Below are 25,358 nucleotides of genomic sequence, written 5' to 3' on the forward strand. Positions count from 1 at the left end.
ATACAATCATTTATTTTATGACAGATATTTTCATCATTGAAAAATACCACATAAATGTACAAACAAACATGTGCTTTTGCTGTGAGCGGCTCAGCTCTCCTAAGACATGGCTGTAACTTTACCGGGAGTGGGTACGTCTCCAGCTCGTTGCCATGGAGATGTCGAGTAAAGTCAGCAGAATTTTAGATTTATCCAAATCCATTCTTTGATTACCCACTGTAGTAATAGCATTATCTGTGTCGAGCTGGTCATTGGGAGAAGGTTTGGCACTGATGGCAACAGCATAGTCCAAAATGTTACGCGTTCTACCTTTAAGTTGTGGTTTAGAGTGTGGTTTAGAGTTTAGACATAATTTAGCTTTTTGAACCAACTTTTTAGACCCTGTCTATGTTTAGATTTGATCTTGGCCAGGTCGTCAAATATTTTATGAGGGGGTACTTGATGTGAAAAGTTTGAGAACCAGTGAATTACAGCAATACATGATCATATAAGTTTGTCAAAACACTCTCTCCATAACTTTTCTCCCGTTTCTCTCCACTCTCCCGCAGCTTCAGTCTCTCCTCCGGGCAGGTGTGAAGCAGGTGCAGGTGGATGAGTGTGTTCACGCGGACTGCAGATCTTCCAGTGGCTGCTCCACCCAACTAACCATCAGTGATGCGCCCACCACGGTCGATTCAGGTGCTCTGTCGCTCGTCTCAGTCACAGTGTCAACTGCAGCTGTTTGTGGTTGCGCTGGCAGGGAAATGACACACCGTGCCTGCTCCTCCTACCCCACCAGCCCCTGCCTCAATGGGGGAACCTGCATCGACACCCAGAATGGATACAGGTGAGACGCATATCCACTCCAAATAATAACCTTGTGGATCGACCTTTCATGCTGCATTGCTCTTTTGAGGTCCTTTTAGAAACCATCCCTCACCTGTAATTGGATCTAACTTGCTCTACCTGCAGTGTGTTATAGTCGGCTGAATAAGAGGTGATGAAGTGATGATGCTCAACTAAGAATTACTGTTAAAGCACAAATCCACCTCACCTAATTTTGCAGCTGATTCCAACTATTCTGAGTTTTCGAGAGTTGTTCTTTTAAGTTAATGAAACTGGTACAACGAAGTGATGGTTGCAAGTGTTTCACCATTTGTATTTGAACTGTTTTATGGATCCTTGTGCGGTGCTGCCTCTTGGCCTGGTCACTCTGGTAAAGGATGTTGTAAATCTCAATGAGTTTACCTTTAAATAGAAAATAAAACAAAGTGTACTCAAAGGGGCTCAAGGGGCTAGATGCAAGTTGACCATGTTATACTCACTACTGCCACCTCAGGTCAAACGTGTTACTGCACCTTCTATATTAAGCTGGTGTATGGTGTTCGGCCCTGAAGTAACAACTTTTTGAGTGACAGTGCAGGATTTCAGAGGCAGTTGTGGTGAACAGGTCTGGGCTCATTTTATACCTTAGGACATTGCTGGAACATGCAGGGGGAGGAAAATACATAATTTTAACATTTTTAAACTCTGTATAGTCCCTTTAACAAGTGGCCTTCTGGGGCTTCATTGGAGAAATTGACAAGCTCTCGGGCTTTCATCCCCACTGACCAAAAAGACAGAAGAAATGAAAAGTAGTGAAATAAGGGTGAGAAGGAGGGGCACATGAACGCTGAGGAGAGAATGAGGAGAGGGACCGGGAGGTATTTATAGGTTGGTGACCGGAAATGGCACATGTAGTTGAAAAAAATACTATAAAAATACTATTAAAGTCTGTTTGTGTAGCATACTCTCTTTGTGATTTATAAATGGTACTTTACCAATACTAAACTGGGCACAAGTGCAAGTTTGTGGACGCACATACCCTTCCTGAAGAGAGTTCAGTCACTGAGAATGAACTGCTGGAAGCTTGCACTAGCACTAATGAGGATTTAATTTGAACTAATTAGGATAGGTGCTGGAATTTGAGAGAGAGTCCCTTTTGTATACTGGCTTTTGCCATGGTATAGGGCAACCCAATTGGGGCAAACATGCTGAAATTACACCAATTATACCAATAAAAAGGAACTGAAAGTAAAACATTAGGAGAGTGTGAACCAGCATGAATGTGTCTAGACTGTTGTTCTACTTCACTTCTCAGCCTTCTAGCTCTCCAAACAAGTTGGATTATGAACCGTTTGAAGTTTGACATCAAATGTTAAAAATGTACAGCACTAAGTCTTACTCACGAACCATGTTAATATTGTATAGCACCTTGACTTACTTAAAAATCGCGGAAATATCAATCATCAACACAACCCAAATCTTAAAATGTTCCTTCCGTTGTGGTCGTCTATCACAGAGGAAGCAGCATGCAGTTCATTTTAGGCGCGCACTAATGCCCAGATTAAATAAATATAGGGCAAGGGGATTAGCACAACTCTGGCCCCCCTCTATGTTCACAACTTCTCCAAAGCTCATTTAATGCCATTTACATGAACATGCAACTTTGTCCGAGACATTCTGTTCATATAGGGCAAAGCGAGAGAAATACTGTCTGGGTTTTTTTTTTCCTCCATTTGACTTTTATCTTTTAAATTGTCTTCTGCAGCGGCTCATGCTTCAGCGAGATCCCTTGTTGTATAAGAAGACTATCTTTCCCTCTATATGGGCTGTGTAGCGCTTGTCCTTATGTGAATTGCATTACAACAACAAAGAATCCTATATTTTGGCGGTCTCCTTTGTAGAGTAAGCTTAACAGGCAAACCCCGGTCTGCGGCTGATCAGATATTGTCAGTCAGAGTGCGAAAAACATGGCCCGCGCTCCTTCATTTGGCTGCGCTCTCAAGAGCCACATGAAAGAGCCAACCAGAGATCGAGGTGTACAGCGCTCGACTGGCTGCATGCATAGGACTACGCTCTGCCTTTAAACCCGTTTTGCTTTGTTTAGATCAGTATTCTTGACATGTGTTGCCCCTCTGCAGAATAAACAGCAATGGGGAAAAACAGCCCCTAACAGCCTGGGTATACACTGCATTCTTCAGACACGGCATGAAAATAGATGGCTTTGACATTATCAGCGAAGCCAGCTTGTCTCACATGCCTGCAGTGGAGGGGACAGGATGAGATCAACCGGTGTTTTCCATACCCACCATCGTGGTGACGGAACGCCTTCCTTCTCATCACAGCATCATCTCTTCCCCTTATGGCAATTTTTCCTGGGAGAGATTGCGTTAATATTTACCATTTGGAGGCGCATTCACAAACATGTCACAGCAATGCACTGAAAACATTCATTTCCCGCTAATGTTTCTGCAAGAGCAACGATGCCGAACAATCAGACTCTAATCAAAGCCGATAAGTACAAGAAAAGGCAATTGCACAGATGTCAACCAGAGTGTGTAAAACCTCGAGAATGAGAATGGGCCGGGTTTGGCGGAGATGTGAAAAGAAAAGTCCAGTAAATCAGAGGTGGTTCGCTGCATAGAAAAGTGAAAGAAATAGAATTAATTATGTGCTAACAAAGGATGCGGTGTGCTGAGCAGGAACAGTCTCTGGAGGGTTAGGTGCAGGCAGCTGTTATAGATAAAGAGCAGACCAGAGCAATGCCTCGCTCAGAGCTAATTGATTTGATGAACAATTGAATATTCAAGGATTCATGGCTCATGCAAACAATCGATTGATAAAAATGCCTTCTTTGCAGTTTCAGCGGCCTGTTCCATGGAGCGTGGTCAAAGGGCATGTATCGTATAAATCAACATCCTCATGGTCCAAGAACTTTATTGTCCATAACAGGAGTTCCAAAGGGGGGCCGGCGGGCCAAATCGACCTTTCAAAGGATTTGATTTGGCCTGTGAGAGGAGGTAGAGATGTATGCTAGAGGTGTCTGCAGTTGTTCGCTGAATACTGAACAGAAAGTTGATTTGAGTTGATTTTTCACAGAGTGCCACATCTAGGGTCATTTTCATGAAAAATTTCTTTATGTTCTATGTTCTTTTTACACGGTGCATTAGTGCCTTTGACTGTAGGGCCTGTAAATACATTTTGTTTGAGCACCCCTGGTCTATAACATAGGACAAATGCTAACTTATTACCCAGATAAAGTTGTTTACACAACCATTTTACATAATATTAACTAAATATCGGTGGATCAATTAAAAGAAGAATATGGTATTTCTCTTTCTGATTTTTTTATCGCTTTTGTTATTTGATGCAACTGTGAAGCACTTTGAAGTGCTTTGTGTATAAATGGTGCTCTACAATTATACTTGCCTTTTTATGTTGATATCAGTGCACACAAACATTATGACATTTACTTCAATTAGTAAAGATTTCCATAACTATCTCTATCAAGAAGATGAACGAATGGTTGTGTTCTTTTTTTGCGTTTCTTATCATTCTTATAATATATACAGTTGTGCTCAAAGGTTTACATAGCCTGGGAGAATTTTGTATTGACTATTTTTCAAAGAACAAGAAAGAAGAAAAAAAAAAAATTCACTCATAGTTAGTGGTCAAACAAGTGAGTTTGCTATTTTTAAATCATAATGAAAAAAGAATGTACCAAAATGACCCCGATCAAAAGTTTACATACCCCAGTTTTAATACCATGTATTGCCCCCTTTAACATTAATGACAGCTTGGAGTCTTTTGTGGTAGTTGTGGATGAGGTTCTTTATTTTTTCTGATGGTAAAGCGGCCCATTCGTCTTGGCAAAAAGCCTTCAGTTCCTATAAGTTCCTGAGCTGTTTTCCATGAACTGCACATTTGAGCTCTCCCAACAGTGGTTCAGTGATATTGAGGTCAGGGGACTGAGATGGCCACTGACGGGACCTTAACTTTATTCTGCTGGAGCCGGTGGCATCAGCGAACCACCTCCATATTTCACAGCAGCTATGGTGCACTTTTCTGTTGTCAGCAAGACCAATGATGGCCTATGAGGAAATTCTGCCAGGGTATGAAAACCTTTGAGCACAACTGTATTTCCTGAAAGGCAATTTACAAAAAGCAGAAGTAGCTCCCAAATATTTTTTTGTTATGCATCTATATATTTAGTTTAGGGGCTTAAAAGGCATCTGGTACCATAAATCAGCCAAATGATTAGGCTTTACAGAACAGAGCAATGTGAGTTAAAGAGTAAATGCATTGGGCTGTGAAAAGACTGTATTTTTATGACACTGGAGCAGAGCACAATTTCACAACCAAAGCCAACTGTTAAACATAATTAACCGGTTTAAAAATACATGATGTGTGGAGTTGTGCGTTTCGTTGCCAAATGCCCTAAGTGTTTCATTTAATTTCCAAACTTTTGAAATCATGGCCAAGAAATGGTAAAAAAAAAAAAGGTTACCAATATCCCGTCTGGCAGGGAAGAGTCACCTTGTTGTCCGGAGATTGAGCGGTGGAAGCGTTTTTCGCCGCAGAAACAAAAACAGCACTGACAGTTTCTTTTACCTTTGTCTCCCCCACCTCCTCCCGCTACAGGTGCCTCTGCCCCCCACAGCTTGAGGGGCCTGACTGTCAGCAGACAAGACTTAGTTTCCTTGGCAACGGTTATGCCTGGTTTCCCCCTATAAGGCCATGCTTTGATAGCCATCTTGCATTGGAGTTCATGACAGAGGAGGATGACGGACTGCTGCTGTACGCCGGCCCGCTGGCGACGCTGATGCCCGGGGACGGCGAGGACTACATGGCCATAGGTAACGCAAAGCTTCGGGGTTAATTAGACGCCCCCCCTCTGGCTTTCCAGCTCCCGGACGCTAAAATGAATGCGAAGTTTAATTAGCGAAGGAGAGATAACGAGATCTATGGAAGAAATACTGTTTGCTTGTATGAAGTGTGTACTGTTGATCGATACAATGGAAGGTCTGAGTAAAAGGGTGAATTTCAATTGTCTCTTGTTGAGCGGCAGATGCATTACACTACTATAAGCCAGTGAGGTCATGCATAATTCATACTTGTAACTCCCAGTTCAGTTAGCCAGGCTATTATTCAAAATAGTCTACCTGTTTTTATTCAGAGAGTGGAGTATGTCACAACTCCCAGAGCTAGCGACTACAAACCATGTAAACCTGTGGGAGGAGGAGTGCCATCCACAGCAATCGACTATACTAAAGCATTAGTCTGATATGACACGATTCCAGACGATTTTGTGTGTTATTCAATCACTCCATGCTAAACTGCGAGTGTGTAGCTAGACTGCCAATCTGACCACCTCCACTCACTCACAAACTACATTCACCCCGGCTTTCTGGTTGTCCTCGGCAGTCTCACCCATCCAGGTACTACCCAGGCCCTAACCTGCTCAGCTTCAGAGATCTGACGGGATCAGGCATACTACATTATGCCAGGGGTCCCCAACTAAATCGGCTCGAGGTCCGCAAACTTTACTTTCCTAGCTTTCGACATATCGACATTTGTCTATTTACATAGCAGAGCTGTTCAATGAATCAGTCAATTTGCCATTTTATTAAAATGTTTTTAATATTGTTTAAATAACTGTTAATTCAGCCTGAGATATTAAGTATATGGAGTGGATGGAAAGGCCTTGGGGTCCGGACTCAAGCCTCTGGAGGTCTGGATCTGGACCCAGGTCCGCCAGTTGGGAACCCCTGCTATAGGCGGTATGGTCCAACTGCCTTTTAGACTGACACATATTTTTCCTTTGAAGTCCTGGAGTCATGGCTTGATTTTAGTCCAGCCTAACTTTTGACAAATGTCCATTAGAAGAAAAAAAAAAAAAACTAAGCAAAACAGTACCTCCTCCTTATTCACGTGGGGCAATCTAAAGTTTGACCGAAAAGGCAAGACTGTCAAAATGAAACGTCCTGTCCTGTCCAGTCACCCAGGAGGAGTTTGGAGTAGAATTGCTGCTCCTTCATGTTGAGGGGAGTTAACTGAGGTGGTCCCCCTGGGCTTCTGGAGGAGGCCCTAGGGGAGGAAGTTACAACCTATGACTCCATGTCACATAAAGCGATATGTTTGTGAACTGATGTGCTTTGTGCCTGGATGCGTTCATTCAATCTGCTCCTGCATTAACATCTAAACGCAGCATAATTTTGATACATATTTTCCCATTAACTCCGAGCAGTGTTTATTTATCTCGTTTAAACATCTTTCAATTGGTTTGCTTCCATAACTGAAATATTAAAGGTGATATTCTCTGTGGGGCCTACCTCATTTCCAAATAACAGCTTTCTCATTAGCACTAATTCACAGACCTTGCCGTAATTTGGTTGTTGTTTTTCAGAGCTGATTGCCGGGTCGCCCACCCTGAAAATCAATCACGGCTCTGGAACTGTGGTCCTCCAATTAACAAAAAACGTCGCTGACAGACGGTGGCACCGCCTCGACGTCAGGAGTAACAGCAAGGTGAGTAAATACCTGTGTTTTATGTGACATTTGTTATACAGCAGACTGCTCTCAGATCTGAATGTGTGAGGCCTGGTTCCACACAAACATAGCCTAAAATGCCTTGTACTTTCCCTCCTCATTTTAAGGAAGTGCGCTTCACTCTTGATCGATGTTCCAGTGCTATTGTCATGGAGACGGAAGGTGTGGACTCCTGGGCCATGACAGAGGACCGTTCATCCTGTGAAATCCGAGGGGTGACGCCCAACAGGGACAAGTAAGATCAATAATTAAATAAAAGTTGTCTGAGCGGAGCTTCACAATAACAAAGCGTCTGAATTCCAATGGGAGCCAATAAACTCAAAAGCCCTCACAAATAAAGCCAATCCCGAGGTTGTGTGCTGTGTGTTTAGGATTTATGAAACCATTAAAGATAGTTTGGACATTTTTCTGTGGTTACACTTTCAGATATTGAGTTTGTCCTAAGGCTGACTGCTGCAGTTGTGGTAATGATTCTTTTGGAAGAAAATATAATGTAATAAAAAAAAAATATTGTCATTCATTTGTGAAAATAGCTCTCCAAAATGTTATGTTGTATCTGTTTTATCAGTGACAACAGTGGCCTATTGCTGTGTCATCCCTACTCCTGTAAAATTTTATACAACATGTTTAAGTAAGAATGAAGCTTTGCTCATGCATCGAGCTGGCAGTAGATGACGTTAAATGTGATTTTGCTATTGTTAAAGTGACATTTAATTACTGTTAAAAATGAGTCGCAGACAGTTCCAGTGTTGTTGGTTTGGCAATAAAAGAACTGTTTCATTACTCGGCACGCTCGCAGCCCTCAGTATTCAAACAGAACATCTCAAGAAATAATTACATCTACATGAACCCTTAACAGTTAGGCACTCTGCAGAAGCTACTAATTACATTTAGTATATGTTTATATATAATAAAGGCCCGATGTTTTCACACAGTGCTGCCGTTTAATGCATTGTACCAGAGTCGACCTCAGGCTAATCTCCATCTGCAGAACTCATTAATGACACACAAATACAATAAACAATATGTGTTTCTGCTACAATGTTAAATACTATACTCTGGTTTGTTTGAATAGGAATTCTTCATTTTGCACGTCTTATAAAAGCACAATGCTTCTCTAAGGGTTGTGTCAGTATGTGATTCTCCTCTTACTCATACGTTAGCAGCATTGCTCTTACACAACAGCAATATTATATATGTCATGTTCAATAAATAGTATCTGCAATGGTGTTTACGTGCAGGCGCCATGAAATCACTCCTCTAAATCTTATTAGAGACTGACTCAGTCTGTTTTTTAACCCGACTGTTCAATTTCTCAATGTACCTGCCTGTCGTATCTGGAGGGGAAAAACTGCTGATAAAATCCACAGATATAATCCTTAAAATACAAACCAATCTTTCTGCTTGTGCTTCACACAGCTTTCTCGCCCAGCAGTTTGCCATTGCTAACTTTGCTTTTTCTCACTACTTAACACACCACTGTGCTTGCACAATAAGGCTGTTATGATAATTAATGTGCATATATCAGCTATCTTTAAAACCGCCATACTACGACATGACTTAAAAGTCCAATTACAATAGGTTTTAATTGACCTACTCAAGTAAACATTAACAAATATAATTGTGTGTTAACCCGGTGAGTGTGGTATTTACACCTAATTTTCTGTGGCCAGTAGTTTACCTTTCCACAATATGTTTTTTCTATCCCGCCTCTACTTTTATTGAAAGGCAAATGGCACAAGAATAGGGTGCCATATTGGTGTCAGAGCGAGGCACAGAATTGACAGCTTTTCTTGAAAAAGAAAATGAATGTGTGAATTTTAACCTTGACAGCTTATATGATGCGCCAGTGTTCCTTTCTTTTCCTTGCAACCGGCATCTCTCCCTTTTATTGCAGCACATTTTGAATGGAAGCCTTGAAGAGTTGTCCTTGCTTTCCTTCATTCGCGCACTCTTTGCTTGCTCTCGTTGTTTACAGTGCACTGAGAATGGCTTTATTTTTTTCCCACAGGTATCTGAATGGAAGTCATGTCCTACAGCTTGGAGGGGTCAACGAGAACATAACCTATGAATACCCCCAGCTACAGTATAAGCACTACAGTGGATGTATTCGAAACCTGCTTGTGGATAGCCAGGTATTGCGGCTCAAATGTCTATATATATATATAGCTGCAAGGCTTGTCTCTAAACTCTATTGAAAATGAATTACTTAGAAGTATAGATCTCTTCATTGTTGTCTATAAAATCGTGATCAGTTTGGCTAAATGCTGATACAGGAAACAAGGGCTTTAACTTAAGCTAGGGAGCTGGATGAAATCTAAAACAGCTTCTTGTATACCCCCCATTCACAATGCTTGTGTTGCAATAGGGCATTACAGTATCTATTTGAGCCAAGTGGTTCATCAGTAGTTATAAAATGCACCCAAATTAATTTTCTTGGTGCTTATTGTATCAAATATCAGATTGAAATAATACTCAGGTTTTTGTATGATTTGAGCAAATTGTGCAAAAAGGTCCCACATGCACTATGTCATTCAAAAAATTAGTACCCACTGATAAGAGTTTATTGAGTCAAACCACAAGAAGGAATTATGCTCTTACTCTGCAATCACTTTTCTCTTTACTCACCCTAGATGATTGCTAGGACAGAGAAATCCAATTCCTCACTTCTCTCCACTTCACAAAAATATTGTCCCTTTTATGTATGTCTTGCTTCTATTTTTTCTTCATTCCAGCTGTATGACCTTGGTTCTCCAGCTGATTCTGCCAACACTATACCAGCCTGCCCTCATGTCGATGACCATTGTGATGAAAAGGAGTCACTTTCCTCTTGTGGCAGCAGGGGGCGCTGCAACGGTGAACAGAGCTCCTTTAGCTGCCTTTGTAAGGCTGGATTCTCAGGGCCACAATGTGACAAAGGTATGCCCAGAATATTTCCTTGTGGCTTTTAGATTCCTGTGGAGACAGGAACATTATGTTTTGTAACCTATAGGCATTGCTTTGCCAGTGTGGAAAGATCATTTTATATAAAGAGCCGAACAGTCAGCTCTCCTAGAGAGATATGTCCATTTATTTCCTATTTGACAGCTGAATTAATTGAACAAGAGTTTTGCTATGTGTGTGTATGTTTGATGGACACGCAGCTCCAGAGTTCTCCTTTGACGGACGAAGCCACATTCAGTTCCAGTTTCTATGGTCGCTCCCAGCGAGACAGACACGTGTGCAAGTGGGGATCCGAACACGCGCCAACTCTGGAGTGATCCTCAGCCTGCTCTCCCAGGAGCAGAATGAATACCTACGTTTAGAGGTTAGTCTCTGTCCGCCACTCCTTTGTAACCTGACAGCTCGAATTGTTTTGTTTGTGAGCCTTAAAATGATGATGAGGGCCCGGACAATGATTGTAGCAAATGCCTGTCAGGCTGAGAGTGAGTAATATCAGGGCTGGGGACATATGGGCGGATACAGTGGAGGCTGGTGATTGACATATGCATGTACTTGAAAAGGTCTTTTCACAAAGTCCACAGAATGTTTCCAATGAGAGACTGTGATTAAAAAGGGCTGCTTTATTTCAAGGTTATTTATGTCTCCGGTTAATGTTTCCAGCCCTTTTCTGAAGTGGCAAAGCCAGTACATGCACTGTAATTTCAGTTCAGACGCCTCTTAAGCGAAGGTCAGATCTTGTGTTCTAAGCTTGAGGGTTTTGACACAGCGTGCTTCGAGAAGTCAGCCCAAAGCCACGTGTGCTCCATGCTGCCTGTCTTTGCTTGAACTCAGCGAGGGTGCTTACTCTCCTCAACGGTTCTCCACCTCACAGGTCCACTTGAGTTTGTATAACCTCCCTAAAACCTCTTGTCTAGTGCAACGCTGAGTAGACAGTCTCAATAACTGACAGACCAAATACAATGAGCAGCTCCTGGAAGCAAACGTTGTGTTAAAATTGTCATTTCACAAGTCCCAGGTCAGCTGTTTGCAGTGAACCTGCCTCTATTATGGCACATTCTGCTCCAGCGCTCTGTCTCATCATGTGTTTGTGAGACAGTGATGTCTAAACTGTTGGCCTTCTTGTCTTGTTCTTTGTCAGACTTTCAGATTACATAAGAAAAAACAATGTTGTCCCCTCCCTTAGAGTAACAGCCCAGTGGCAGAGAAAAGAGAAAGATGTAGCCTCTGCTGTGGTGTGGAGCTTTAGTGTGGACCAAACTGGTGAGCTGTATAAAATATCTGAGGCCTATCTATGGCTCAAGCTATTCAGCCCAGTTGTCTCAAATCTCTTAGAAACACTTCACTGCAAGTCTGGTGTGTTTGCTGACAACAAGGCCTAATTTAAAGGGCTGTCTCCCCCCCCCCCCCCCCCCCCCCCCCCCCATTTTTCTAAAGGGTAGATATGGGTTTGAGTGCACACTGAATAAATATAGCCACGCAAAAGGTTACCGAGGGCTAGCTGGGTATAAACGTCATGCCACTCTCCCATGAATTGGGTCTCTTTAAAGAAAACCATTTTCTAATGTAACTCATGGAAGCCTTTTCTACAGTGATAAACCTCTTCAATCAACATCATGCAGTGTTTTTTTTTTTTTTTAGTGTTTAGCCTGAAATGCTGTTTGTGTTAAACGACGGTTACATAGCTCCCCTATGACCCTTACAAAGTTTACACGATTCTTTTTTTTTTTTTTTTTTCATTTTATGGGCTGGATGAGGCAGTGAACAGAGAGCAGCATGTGTGCGTGCCCAGTTGGGTAGATGCATGCTGAGGGAACAATAGTTAATTCAGGCCAGGAATCTGAATTATCTTGCCCCACTGTTTCCAATTAAGCTTTGGACATGTACAAGGCACAGTAAAGGGAGGGCCTCACTGGTGTAGTCCATTGTGTTCGCTCATCCTTAACTGCAGAAGATAATTGTTGTTTCGCGTATACCTTCCCTTCGGGGTGACTCCAGCTCCTGCCACACAGTGATGCTGCATGTACAACAGCGCTACAACAAAACAAAAAAAGGGATTGTGGCAACTGTTGAATTCATTTTTTTACCACTAAACTTTTCAGAACCAGCAATTTCACCAGTGAGGACAGATTTTGCCTCTTGTCTCTTACAAGGACATATAAAACCAAACTGGATTTTCGGTTTTCTTTAGTTGCAGTATGTCCAATCCCTACTCGTAGATCATGTTCTAGTTTGACTTGTGATTATATTTTGCTGCCCAGGGCTGTTTCAATATTAAAAAGATGCTCAGATTGTGCACATATGCTTGTTTTGTATGTATTATAAAATGACTAATGTTATACAGTACATTATTGACCGCAGCCAGCTCCAGCCGAGTGAAAGTCCGCCGTGTGTCTTTTTTCTCCGCTTAAAAGCAGTGTTCTTGAATGCTGTGGGTTTCAGGTTATCCAGGGTCTGCTCGCCGTTTTCTACAACCTCGGAGATGGAGATTACAACGTCACACTCCACTCCTACCGCCTTAATAACGGAGAGTGGCACGAGGCCGAGCTGGAGCGCTTCGGACGCGAGTTGACCCTACGAGTGGACGGCGGCGGGGCGCGACGGGAGGTCACTGCCTCTCCGGGACGCGGCCAGGAGATAATTATTGACCCGACGCTGGTGATGCTCGGCAACTCTTTTCCATCAGGACACAACCGCAGCTTTCTTGGTACGTGGCAGCTGAGAGTTTAACAGAAAAAGACAGCTGAAATTGAAGTGCAGATGAGTGACTAATTAACCAGGATTTTGAATGAAGTTTCATTGTCACCCGTTCAGCTGGCAAATTAAAGAACACACGTTTGATTTAGTACATTCACTTGCAGAACTGTCAGCAGTGATTTAACCCCGTAGTTTAAGATAAGTCGGATAAAGATGTGAGTGTTCCTGATCTGTATTTAAATCGTGTGTCAGGCCCAGCGCTTCCCGCAGAGTGAGAAAACTTGCTGAGAGAGAGAGACTATCTAGCAAAAAAGGTGCATGCTGACAGGTTGGCCTCAGGCTGTTTGTGTGTGTGTGTTCAGCTTATGTGCTGCTCTGCCCGCCAACGTCTAAACGTGTCATTGGGGTGGTGCCTTTGTTTTTTCAAGTTTACACGTTAGCTGAGAGTAAATGTGTGACCATAAAAAGGTTAGCCTGAGGACTGGTGTTTGACTGTGTCTTTTTGTATTGTAATATCCCTTTCTCTCTTTGTCTCTCTCTCTCTCTCTGTCTCTCTCTCTCTCTCTTTCTGTCTCTTTCTCTCGTCTGTCTCTCTTTTTCCCTCTCTCTCACATTCTGTCTTTCTGACTCTTTCTCTCCCTCTCTCTCTCTTGCCTCTCTATCTCTCTCTGTCTCTTTTTCCCTCTCTCTCTTTCCCTCTCTCTCTTTTCCCCCTCTCTCTTTTAACCTCTCGTCTCTCTCCCTGTCTTCCCCTCTGTCTCTTGTCTCTCTCTTTCTCTCTCTCTCTCTCCCTCTTTTTCCCCTCTCTCTATTTTTCCCTCTCTCGTCTCTCTGTCTCTCTCTCTCTCTCTTGTCTCTCTCTTTTCTCCCTCTGTCTCTTTTTCCCTCTCTTGTCTCTCTTTCTTTTTCTCTCTCTGTCTCTTTTTCCCTTTCTCTCTTGTCTCTCTCGCTTGATTCTCTTTCTCTCTCTTTTTTCCCTCTCTTGTATATCTCCCTCCCTCTCTTTCTCTTTCTCTTTCTCTTTCTCTTTCTCTCTCTCTCTCTCTCTCTCTCTCTCTCTCTCTCTCTCTCTCTCTCTCTCTCTCTCTTTCTCTCTCGTCTCTCTCATTAGGCTGTTTACGGGACCTAAGGTTTAATGGGCTTTCTGTCCCGCTGGACATGGAGCGGCCTACAGAAGGACTTCAGGTGATCACTTCTCAAGGTGTCTCACCAGGCTGCTCCTCCGACGCGTGCAGGAAGCACCAGTGCTCTCCTCCCCTGGTCTGTGTGGACCTCTGGAGACATCACGAGTGCAGGTGCTGTAAACAGAAAGGATAAGCTCGGGATATTTAAAGAGCTTACAGTAAGCAGGCTCACTGTGCTCTCATTTGCATGTAGGTATCCGATGGCAGGTGCTGCACATCACCAGGGTACCCATGATATAATTAGTAACATTAAAAACATTGTTTCCAATTGAAATAATTTATTGAAGATGCAAAAACATTCACACACTCTCTAGAGTAAGCACCAAGGATACAGTAACAAATAACGCAAAATTAAATGCTTTGATCGTACACGTGTGCAATTAAAACAACTGTTGTATATTTCAAAAATAAGTAAATAATAATGAATGTACTACAATAATGCAGAATTTGATTCACACCAAAGTTGTAGCTAAAAGTAGTGTGCAAGATTTAGCAACTCTCAACATGACATAATGATGAAGTAAATAAAAAAATAAACAACAAGCTTGATAAAACTGTTCGAGTGGTGCCTCAGCTGGCTTGTTGGAGCTGTACAGTGTGCCGCGTGTGAGCTTGAGAGAATAGCTGATAAGGGCACCCGCTCTCTGTCCCTTTAAACTCGGCGGGGCCACTCCATCTGCGAGCGGTAGTTCTGGACACTCAGACTCTGTGTGAGACTTTTCACACTGATGGAATATCCATAGATGGTGATTGGAGCACAGCCTCAGGTTATAAAGCACCAGAAGAGGCAAGGAGTGTGCAGAGTGATATTCAGAGGATATTTTGGGCAAAAACACGCACAGGAGTACCAGTGAAGAGGCGATCACAGCTTCACAGTGCCTATTTTGATATTGTTCTTTACATGCGTATCGTGGGCTACCTGTCTTTCAAATCGGACATGAGAGGCATTGCTCCTCAGGGTTTGTTTTCACACTGGCAGCTCAAGTTAACAGCTCTCTAGACTCTAAACCCTTCATTTTGTCCTGTGTGTCCCCAGATGTGTCCTGTCCTTCTTTCATTCAGACCTCTTTCTTTTTCCACAGGTGCCCTCCAGGCCACCTAACCAAAGAGAGCGCAGTGGGTAAAGTGTGCGTCTACACTTTATGTGCCAGCCGTCCTTGTCGTCACGGCACCTGCGTCCCCCACTCGCCTTCTCGGTACTCGTGCCACTGCAGCCAGGGCTACAGGGGGCGCCATTGCGAGGTGACACTGGCCTTGTTCCACGACAAGGGCAACAGCCTCAGCGTGAGCTCCATGTTCGCGATCAGCATCTGCGTCATGGCATTTCTAGGTAGCTATGTCGACTATGTGCTTTTCTATCTGTGGTAACGCGCCGCTCAACTTCTTCTCTGTCCAATAACACCTGATATATCTTTTTATTTGCCTTCACTGTCTTCCATCTTGTCTTATTTTATCTTTCTGTTGGTGTATACTTGTATAATTTTTGTATGATGTTTGTTTTTATGTGCGCCAGCCGCTGTATTTTTGTTTTCCATCTGTTTGTGAAGGCTGTTCATACACACATCTTGTCTCTGTATTGATCTCTTGGGTTGTGCCGGGTGTGATGGGAGGTTTGTGGAAACATGAAACAAATACCTGTAGCAGAAGGGAACAAGGGGGAAGAGAACATGGTGGGCCTTAATTTGAGACTCACAGGGAAGTCGTAAAAGTCCCCCGAGAATCTGTGGCTTTCTTTATATGTTTTTGTCTGTATTTCTCATCACTTCCGTGTCCCATGTCTCTCCCAATGTTCTGTTGTAACATCACAAGTCAATTTCACTGTTCTTCTGTTGAACCGTCTTATTATTTGATGTCCCATTGTCCATGACTTTATGTTTTCCAAATGTATTTTAGGATTTCCTCTCATTTCATTGTACATTTATTTCCCGTGACATTCTGAATGGGTGTATATGCTTGTGCACTTTAATGAAGCCTCGTACGTCGCCAAACACAGAATAGGACTGAACCCTTGAAAGTGCTAGATCTATGCGGTCTATTTCTGTGGTTATCATGTCCACATAATGAAAAATAATAGTTTCTCCTCTTCATGCATTTTTTCTATTTTGTTTTAAGTCTCAAGGATTTATAACATTTTCAACATAACATGAAATAATCAATGTGAAGGCAGCAAGATCCATACAAACAGTTCACAAGGTTATTAGAGCCAAATGAATACTGAATAGAATACGCTGTTCATGTTGTGGTTGAGGATTCTAATGCTTGCCCTGAGAGATTGGTGCTGACTTTAGAGGAGATATGGTGAATCTGGGGAAAAGCCGTGTGCCTTTGAAGACTGACAAGAGATGATCCTGATTCCTTAGAGGTCACAGGTTCACAAATGTATACGCTCATGCCCTGTGTGGGAGAATTCTCCCGTTAGCTCGTGTGGAATGTTCTTGAGTGCACCTATATATTTTTGACGATTCCTTCAGTCTGTCTGCTGTGCACAGTGTAGAAATACAGTGTTGCTCATAATTGTGGGATGAACAAATCACTCGGCGGACAGAGCCAGACATAACACTATGTGATTACCTGAAGTAATATACATTTTGTAGTTGCTTTTAGGATCTAATATTTAGTAGGGTACTGGAAGACAATACTACTTATTTTCTGCTTCAGCATAAACAATTGATAATGTGAAATACTTATTTTAACCACTAGAATGCTTAACTTTCAAGCACTAAGATGTTTGCTGTGTATTTTACTAAGAAGAGCAACAAAAACACTCAATTTAGAATTTAGATTTTGAGTATTAGTCTTTATGTTACAAAAATAGCAGTTTAAAAGAGTGGGACAGCTTCTTACTGCTGTTTTTAGCGTAAATGGTAATCCTGGTCTTTGGATTAAGTTGTGCTGATTAGGTTCAATGAATAAATATTTCATTGATATTTGTAAGTTTATCTAAAAATCTTCAGTAACTCTACAATGGCACACATCTAATGGCAGCACACTACAGTGCATGGGGAGCTGAATAAATCAATGCAATTTAAGTAGAATTCATCTTGAGGTTTGCTGATGTCAAACAGCGGTGGAACATGACAGTGTTGCACAGTTGCACTGTGGTCTCTGCACAAACAGGGGCTCAGACATGTGTGTAAGTGACTTGCATGTTTCTGCTCACACTATCCTCCGTGGGGCCACATTGGTGTTTATGAGTCTTTCTGTCAGAGACGGGCTTATAAAACGCTTGGCCAATTCAATACACTGTCACTGCCTCTATAACTGACTCAACGCTCCCCTTAGGCATGTGGCTAGTATTGGGACATCAGTTATTCTGACACTGCACAGTGAAACATATGAAGCAGTCTTCAATATTTGATAATGAATTCAAAGAAGATGAAGTGTGGCCTTGGCATCATTCATGAAAATTCATGCATTGCTTGCATTCTAAGTTAGAGTAGTCGCACACCCTTGCAAGTTAACGCAGATGAGGCTTTTACAGCACACACCAGAAGTTGAGTTTTAAAAAGTCAAACATCATTTGTACTTGCTCTTAGATTTTAGTGTTGCTTAGTGTTATATTTTTGGTCACAAAATCCTTGAGACATAGATAGGTTCTGTGCAATGGTGATGTAGTAATGAATATCTAGTTGTGCATTATGTTCCTGTTTAATGATGACCCAGATCACCACTGGAGCCACTAGGTCCTTCACACTTACACACTATGCACACACACACACACCACGCTAATCGGAGGCTGCTGGCTGGGCGCTAAATTAAAGGGGGACTCCTTCTCTGCCTCAACGTGCATTAAAAGTTAAAATGTTCATCTATTATTAAGTTTTACATAAGCCATCACAGAGAGCAGAGTGTGAGTTCAGTGCATGCTATTGACAAAGGCTGACGTACTCATGTCTGGCCATGCCTCATTAGCCCAGAATCAAATTCAGTTTTTTTTTTCTTTTCTGAAGAGTGAGAGAAATTAGTTTCCTGTATGGATTATGATGCCAAGAGACCATGTAAAGTGCCAAGCCTATATTCCCATAAAAGACTTATAAATAAATGATTTATTCACCTCATCCTATTTCACCTGTCTCATTTTCTTCCTTCTGCTTCTTCATCACATTTTCTCATCTCTAACTGATCCTCCTCATTATATTTCCTTATTTACATCTCTGGCTTGGCAAAGAGAAAGTGTTTGTGTTGTTGCGGGTTGTTTACATATGCACACTTCTATTATGTGCCGGCAAGTGTAGGCTACGTTCATAACAGTCCTTCACAGTAACAGTGAGGGGCCAAAAAGGCAGCAGCATTATAGATTGATGAATGACTGTGATGTTTGTTCTCCACCCTGAGTGATATTGATCTCAGTGGACGTACACACCAGTTGCTGAGGGTCTGGGCTCGGGGGCACGCGGTCAAGGGTCCTCTAAAACTCGTCTGTGTATGTTTACCTGCGTGCGCTGCGTATTGAACCCCACCAGTGATGTGCTTCATACGAGCTAAGTGAGGCGGAGGGTCTGGGTGAGTCTGCAGCCTGCGGGGTGCATCTCAGAACGGCTAATTCTGAAGCCAACTGGGGCCGGTCCGCTCATCGAAATTCTGCTGTTTTCTGCATCGAGCTTTCAACGCAGAGATGGTGCCATGGGGTCATTGCTGATCAATAGCACTCTCCCTATAAGCCTGTCATGGGGATGACCGCTCAGGAACGAAAGGGGAAGCCGCTAAGCCTGGTTTTGCTTTGGGATATGAGATCGGCATAGCAATGTGATACAGTGGCTGGGGGTTAGGCCTGTCACAATAACACCAATTCAAAGTTTGATGAGACCGATAGTTTTGTAATTAAAGGAACAGGCCACAGTTTTTCCATGCTGAGATATGTTCTTACCTGAGCTTAGACGAGTTGATGCGTACCTGTCTTGTCTTTGTGCGTGTTCTCAGTTACCCAAAAAGACCAAAGATGTTGTTAGCATTTAGCCTCTCCTCCACTCCTCTATGGGGCCAAACAGGGGTGAAGTTAGAAGTGACCAAGATCTTCCACATTTTCCTTATTTTAATACGGTTGCATGCGTAGTTGCACGATCCAAATATAGTCATCCAAAAATTAAACAGACGTCGATTTTATCAGTGGATAAAAAGGGGTCCTATACTGTAAGGCGTAACAACACCTTAAAAGCACTTCGACGTCTGCATAGTAATATCTTTACTGTGGACGCCAACGTGCTCCTAAGGTGTTATTATTATAATTATTAACCTCTAACCTCCGTTTGGCCCCATAGAGGAGAGGAATCTTTGGTCTTTTTGCGTGACTGAGCACACGCATAAAGACCAGACAGGTACACATCAACTCGTCTAAGCTCAGGTGAGAACATATCTCAGTATAGAAAAACGGTGGCCTGTTTCTTTAAGGCTGCAAAAATCTGATCTGTCCTCATCATTGTGGGTTTGAGTCTCAGTTCCATAAAACTGCTGATTATCTCTCCGCGCTTTCACCTCCTTTCACCCTGAGCTGTTTGCGGGCCAAACATTAAAAGAAATACTAACATAATCTAATGCCAAATTAATGAAGAACAACACACAATTTCCTTCGATTAACAAAAAGCTCCCCACTCGTGCCTATAGCTGAGCTGTTAAAGTTTTTTTTAACTTTTTTATTAAGTCAACTTTCTTTCTATCGAGGCATTAAGGCAAACATTGTTCCATCCTGGTTCACGAGTTAGTGTAGCCCCAAAGATTTCTCTCAAAGCAATTAATACACACACTAATGTGAATGCCCCACCTTTCTCAGAAGACTTCCAATTCAACTTTAACTCACTCAGCACTCTGGGTGAAATAGAGCTCATCTTTTTGAGAGAGGTGAAGAAGCAGACGGCGGTCATGTGAACAACTGAAAAAGAATAAGAAAACAAAAATTCGAGAGATAAAACGCAGCCCGAGTCAAGTGAGAACAAGTAAAAACAGATATTGAGGCAAGGGAAGGGAGTGAGAGGGACGGCAGATGGGAGGGAAAATATTGGTTGAGATTAATGGACTTTAAAGGTCAGTGCAGCATGTTGTATAATTCAGCACACACAATAGCCGTGATTGATGCGTGTGCTTTATAGGACCTTTTCCCTGCTCGGCTTGTGCGGCGTTTCCCCCCTTCGTGTGGTGGAGCTGAGCCACCGAAGGCTTTTGCCGTTCAACTGGGAGGAGTACAAATTCACTTAATAGGCTTCCGAGGAACTGCGGCATTTGATAAGACCGAAAAACAGCAACTTCAAAGGCAATAGGTGGAAGGTGCTGCCTCCGATTCTGTGAGCGTTTCATTAGTATGTCTTTACTTTACATGCGAGGTGAACTAATAGATCTAACAGAACAAATCAGAGAGAGAGAGAGATGCCAAACCAGGTTTAACTCGTAGTACTGGAGTGGCCCTATGCAATTCACAAGGATAGGTAGGTAGGTGTTATATTTCTTTCTCAACTCGATTTCATTTTTACCGTCTTACATTGTAAACATCACTGACACACACACACACCCAAAGATAATGTTTTCTGTGCACACTCTATGGCTTTAATTATGTGCAAGTTGCTCCTGCTGCGCCGCTAACCCGCTGCTCTCTGGCGCCCCCCAGTGTTGATGCTGGGACTGTTCCTGTTCTCGTGCTGGAGGAGACACAAGGGCCTGAAGGAGGGAGTGTACCACGTGTCAGCGCACCATGGGGAGTGGGAGGACATTCGGGAGAACGTGCTCAACTATGACGAGGAGGGCGGTGGCGAGCAGGACCAGGTAAAGACAACAGGCTTATGGATCATTCACGGGTCGGCTATGGGGTCAAGAGCACTGACTGTGGTTCCAAGATCATTTCAGGAAAAAGGTCAAAACCATACTAAACAATGCCAATTCAAGAAGTTCATACTTGGTTGGTAGAATGAGCATTTTTAAATTGTCATGGTAGTTTGTGTTTAATCAAATCCTCCCCCAAATGTCTTGCTTTGATTTTGCTTACCTGTTTGTTTATGCATCTGTTTAGTTGCTCTTGTGATGTGGCAAGAATTTAATCTGGAATGTTCCACAGAAAGGGTTAAATTTCCCTTACAGTACAGTCATTTGTGAAGTAGGAGAATGGTATTCGGGTCACAGATGTGTCCACTGGTGAAATTGGGGTCAGAGAGAAAAGACAAACCGTTCCAGACCGCAGCAACTTCATCAGCCATTTAAATAAAAAGGGGGGGAAATAAATACAAGTTCACTTCCTTAAACCTTTTGATGAGTGTGATTTCTAATAAATAACAGCAGACAGGAGTATATGATTGGTCTGCACTTCCTGATGAAAGAGGGGAGAGAGACTTAAAGGAGCTATGCCTGACTTTTTCTTTTTCTTTTTGTGGGGTAAAATTATTTTTGCCCCATAAAAGTGTGTAATAAATTGCGCCGTATTATGATTTGTTGATGTTGTGTATGTTCAACCCAAATATATGTGACGAAAAGGGGTTAACCTTCACATAGTGACTCTGTAAAAATGCCCATTTCGCCATGTTTTGACTAAAAAGGTTCAAAATTAGGTATAGTCCCTTTAAGTATCTCTTAAAAATCCATGAACGAAACCAAACAACTGTATGTATTTGATGAAGGAACAACTAAATGTCTTTGTAGAAAGCTGCAGAGAACAAACAACCAATTCCATTGATTAGTGACACGCAACATGAATCTTATATGGCACAATTTCCTCCATCTTATAAAACGAGGGGAAGAAACTATCCCGTTAAGTACAAGCACAGAGATCAGAAGAGTATTTTCAGTTCAAAGTTTGCACACTCTTTCCTTGATCCCTTAAATGTGCTTAAATTCCCCCATAGTAACCCGCTCTGACAGTTTCAGGTTATATTATTTTCTGGTTTGATGGGGCAGCATACTTAAATAGCTTTTTAGCCCAGCTCCAGTCCCACTCTGGGGAATACTATTTATAGTATGTATTTGGCAAGTACATATTGATTTATTTTGCAGTCGTGAAAGTACAGTTAAAGTGAGTTCTTGTGAAGTCCACATTATCACGTTATCACGTGTTTAATAGCTTTAATGGGACTTTGTGCGTATGACACATTTAACACATAACCAGGGCTGCAAAATGAATTGCAGTCAAGAATAAAGAGTTCAAGTGTTTTGACTGACCGACCCCATCATTGCCTGAGAGACCAGTGGACCCAAGACCCCTTTGCCTGAACGAGTCCCTCATCCTTCCCTCACTGTCCTGAAGCTCCAAGAAGGGCTGGAAGGTTGTTCTGCTGTTTAAACTTCTACGACCCTATTCTGAGATGTATGTGCTCCTTGTAATGGTTTGGCATTTAAAGGCCTGATACTGAATTGTTTTGTTTAAACACAATGATAGAGGGAATGGGAACATTTTCAATTGTTAGCTGTGATCTTAACTCAACTCTAGCTTCCCCAAATGCATTTGTAACACCCCAATTCTTCACAGGGAACTCTTTATAAGCACGTTTCAAAACTTTCAGGCAACAGAACTGTCACAGTAATGTTGCAACAACAACTTGCCTGCTAGATAATGTTTCACAATTAGATGCACATGGCTCTCAAAGGTGTTTTCTCACAAATGTTTTCTTTTACAAAATACTGAAGAACAAAACAAATTTGATCCCACTTGTAAAAATATATCAGGTAAAAGGGCCAGGCCTTTAATATTTCAGTGTTTGCTCAAATCTTGCTCCTGGACATAGTTAAAAAGTGCACAGTGAACTGAATGTGGACTTTAGAAAATGTGTTTCAATTCTAATCGTGATCCTGCTTGTTTGCAAATCCTTTTTAACCTGTTAGGTTTAGGGTTAGGGTTAGCAATTACGCATAATCTAAATCTCAATGCATATTGACAGGAGATCTTACAGCCTATATGCCTTCTAAACCTATGTGTAAGATCTGTGTGAGTGAAGCACAACTTGCATGACATTTGCTGTTCCTAAACCTATTCATAATCTCATAACCCTAACCCGAGCCCCCTGATAAGGGGGATGGCAAGTAACAGGTTAAAATAAATACAATTATGCACATCTACGCAAAATACAAGTCACCTTGTTTTAAAATGCAGGGGATTTAAAAGTGGAGTCCAAATATTCAGACTCGAGAGACGTGAGCGTGTGAGTTAATTAGTTGAAATAAAACAAGTACGCACCAATAGCTGCTAATGCCTCTCTTGTAATTGTGCTGGTAATAGCATTTTTCCCAGCTTTGCAATCAGATAATTAATTACTTGAATAATCAATAGTCGTGCTGCTGTTGCCAACATGTCTGTGCTAACATGGATCTAGACTTCTAACAGGTTTGTTTGTGAGCACAGGCATTAGGCTGACTGCATCGTTCCTATACCACAGACTGTCAATGTCAACGGCTTTAGTGTGGAATTCGAAACAGCACCGTGTTTGATAATCTCAATAATAATTGGATTTTATCGTGCTTCACGAGAACAATTTTATGAAAGCAATGCCGTTGACCATTGTTCATTCCTAATAATGCACTTTACATTCATACATAGGCAAGGTGGGGGCAGTGTCATGTCACAGATGTACTCACCTTTGGGATCCATGGACAAATTCTTGAACCTGACAGGCACCCCATGATTAATTGCTAATACCCTCTGTTCCAGAATGCCTTCAACATGGTGGAGCTCCAACGTTCCCTCCAGGCCAGCCCGGCACAGTCTCTACGCTACAGCTACCCGCAAAGCAGCATCTCCTACCCGAACCCCAAACAGTCCCAGGACACCAACAGCAAGAAGAGCCTCCCGAACGGGAACGGAAACGCCGCCATTGCCTTGCGTCTGGCCATCCCCTCCTCGGAGACAGAGACGTTGCCTTCGCCTCTGACTTTCCGCCGTTCCCCCAAAACTCTGTCCTTCTCCAGTCAGGATTTGGCCCGCTACCTGTGCGAGGTGATCAGGGACATGGATCACCCGGGGGAGTTGGGCACCATGACAACGCCGCGCCGTCCCAAGGGCAAGGAGCGGGGCCTGGCTGCGGTGCGCTCCCTCAGCTCCCTAAGCGCATCTCAGGGTTCAGAAGCGAGGCAGCAGAGCGGACGGATGGACAGGTTCAAAACGCTCAAAGCCGTGGTGAGCGATTTCAGAGGAGGAGACTCTAGGACCGCGGAAGGCCAGAGAGACCGGGCGAAGGAGAGCAGAGGGCAGGTCAACTGTGAGAAGAGCGGCTGAGGCTAGACGTCAAATAAACAAAGTGCTGAATTGGATGACAGGAGCAACACTTTCCAGAGGGTGCTGGTGCTATTCCAAAGGGAGATAATTAAATGTGGGAAGACTGGAGTAGGAGGTTGCTTAGGGTCTGTGTGAAGTCTACGTATATGTACTGCATTGATGAAACTTTGAACAGTTACCCTCTTTGATATCAAAATGTTTACCAACGAATGAGAAATGTAATTTATTGTTTACTTGGCATTGCACTGTACAGTATTTATTCCACAGAAAGCACTTTTGGGAAGCGCCCCGTGTCAGAGCTTTTCATGTCATCAGACTCATAAGAGTAATGTGCGCGAGTAAGAAGGCAAATGAGTTTCCCTCGAGACGCTGCCGCTTCCCTTTGGTTGTTAATGACTCATGAAATTGTTTATGTGACAAAATGATTTTGTTTCATTTGTATTATCTATTTCCTTTTAAATAAATGAGTATCTTTGATAATATTTGGAGCTTGATCATGTTCCGGCACGGGTTCAGATTAGCGATCAAATCTTGTGTTTCTTTGAAGTTCAAACTTACTTTTATCATCAAATGCCGGTCACGGTGTGTCGCTATTTTTCTTTTCTCCCATCAAGATGTTCAGCAGACACAGAATAAGATGTCGTTGTTATGACAGACACATTCTTATTGCTGCTAAGTACTTTCAATTTGCTTTCCGTGGCGTCACTCCTGGCATTGATTTTGGAGGACAAAATGTATCACTTAAGCATAACATCTGTTCCCATCAGCCTGCAAAGATCATCTCCAGAAACAAGTGGCTTTCATGAGAACAAAGTCAAATTAATCATTCATGTCCGGCGCCCATTGACGTCTGACCTCAGCTTCTGGGAATCTCCAGTTTGAACTCAGGAACGGCAGGGGTCCCAGCAGGCTGCCCTACTCCACCATATTTAATTGGTTGGCTGTACTGCAGTTAAACAGCTGTGACACTGGAGCAAACCGCTGGGGGAAACGGTTCCTGATGTCTG

The 25,358-nt window shown here is 42.6% G+C and overlaps 1 protein-coding gene across 2 annotated transcripts in view; it reads left to right on the forward strand.

Moving 5' to 3' along the window:
• The window catches only part of LOC306971833 (neural-cadherin-like), a 98,665-nt gene extending 73,816 nt beyond the window's left edge, over positions 1–24,849 (forward strand). Inside the window, exons 22-33 of one of the 2 annotated variants that reach the window (XM_079568231.1) lie at positions 549–826; positions 5,443–5,657; positions 7,208–7,329; positions 7,458–7,585; positions 9,362–9,485; positions 10,086–10,269; positions 10,494–10,657; positions 12,733–12,997; positions 14,099–14,282; positions 15,254–15,501; positions 20,767–20,921; positions 23,788–24,849. In XM_079568231.1, coding sequence (XP_079424357.1) covers positions 549–826; positions 5,443–5,657; positions 7,208–7,329; positions 7,458–7,585; positions 9,362–9,485; positions 10,086–10,269; positions 10,494–10,657; positions 12,733–12,997; positions 14,099–14,282; positions 15,254–15,501; positions 20,767–20,921; positions 23,788–24,351 — 2,631 coding nt within the window. In that variant the 3' untranslated portion in view covers positions 24,352–24,849. Of the gene's footprint in view, positions 1–548; positions 827–5,442; positions 5,658–7,207; positions 7,330–7,457; positions 7,586–9,361; positions 9,486–10,085; positions 10,270–10,493; positions 10,658–12,732; positions 12,998–14,098; positions 14,283–15,253; positions 15,502–20,766; positions 20,922–23,787 lie in introns of those variants that run through there. The other variant, XM_079568232.1, reaches the window with a different exon arrangement.
• The last annotated feature ends 509 nt before the right edge of the window (positions 24,850–25,358 follow it).

Source organism: Gobius niger (assembly GCF_951799975.1).
Source record: "Gobius niger genome assembly, chromosome: 12".
Lineage (NCBI taxonomy): Eukaryota > Metazoa > Chordata > Actinopteri > Gobiiformes > Gobiidae > Gobius > Gobius niger.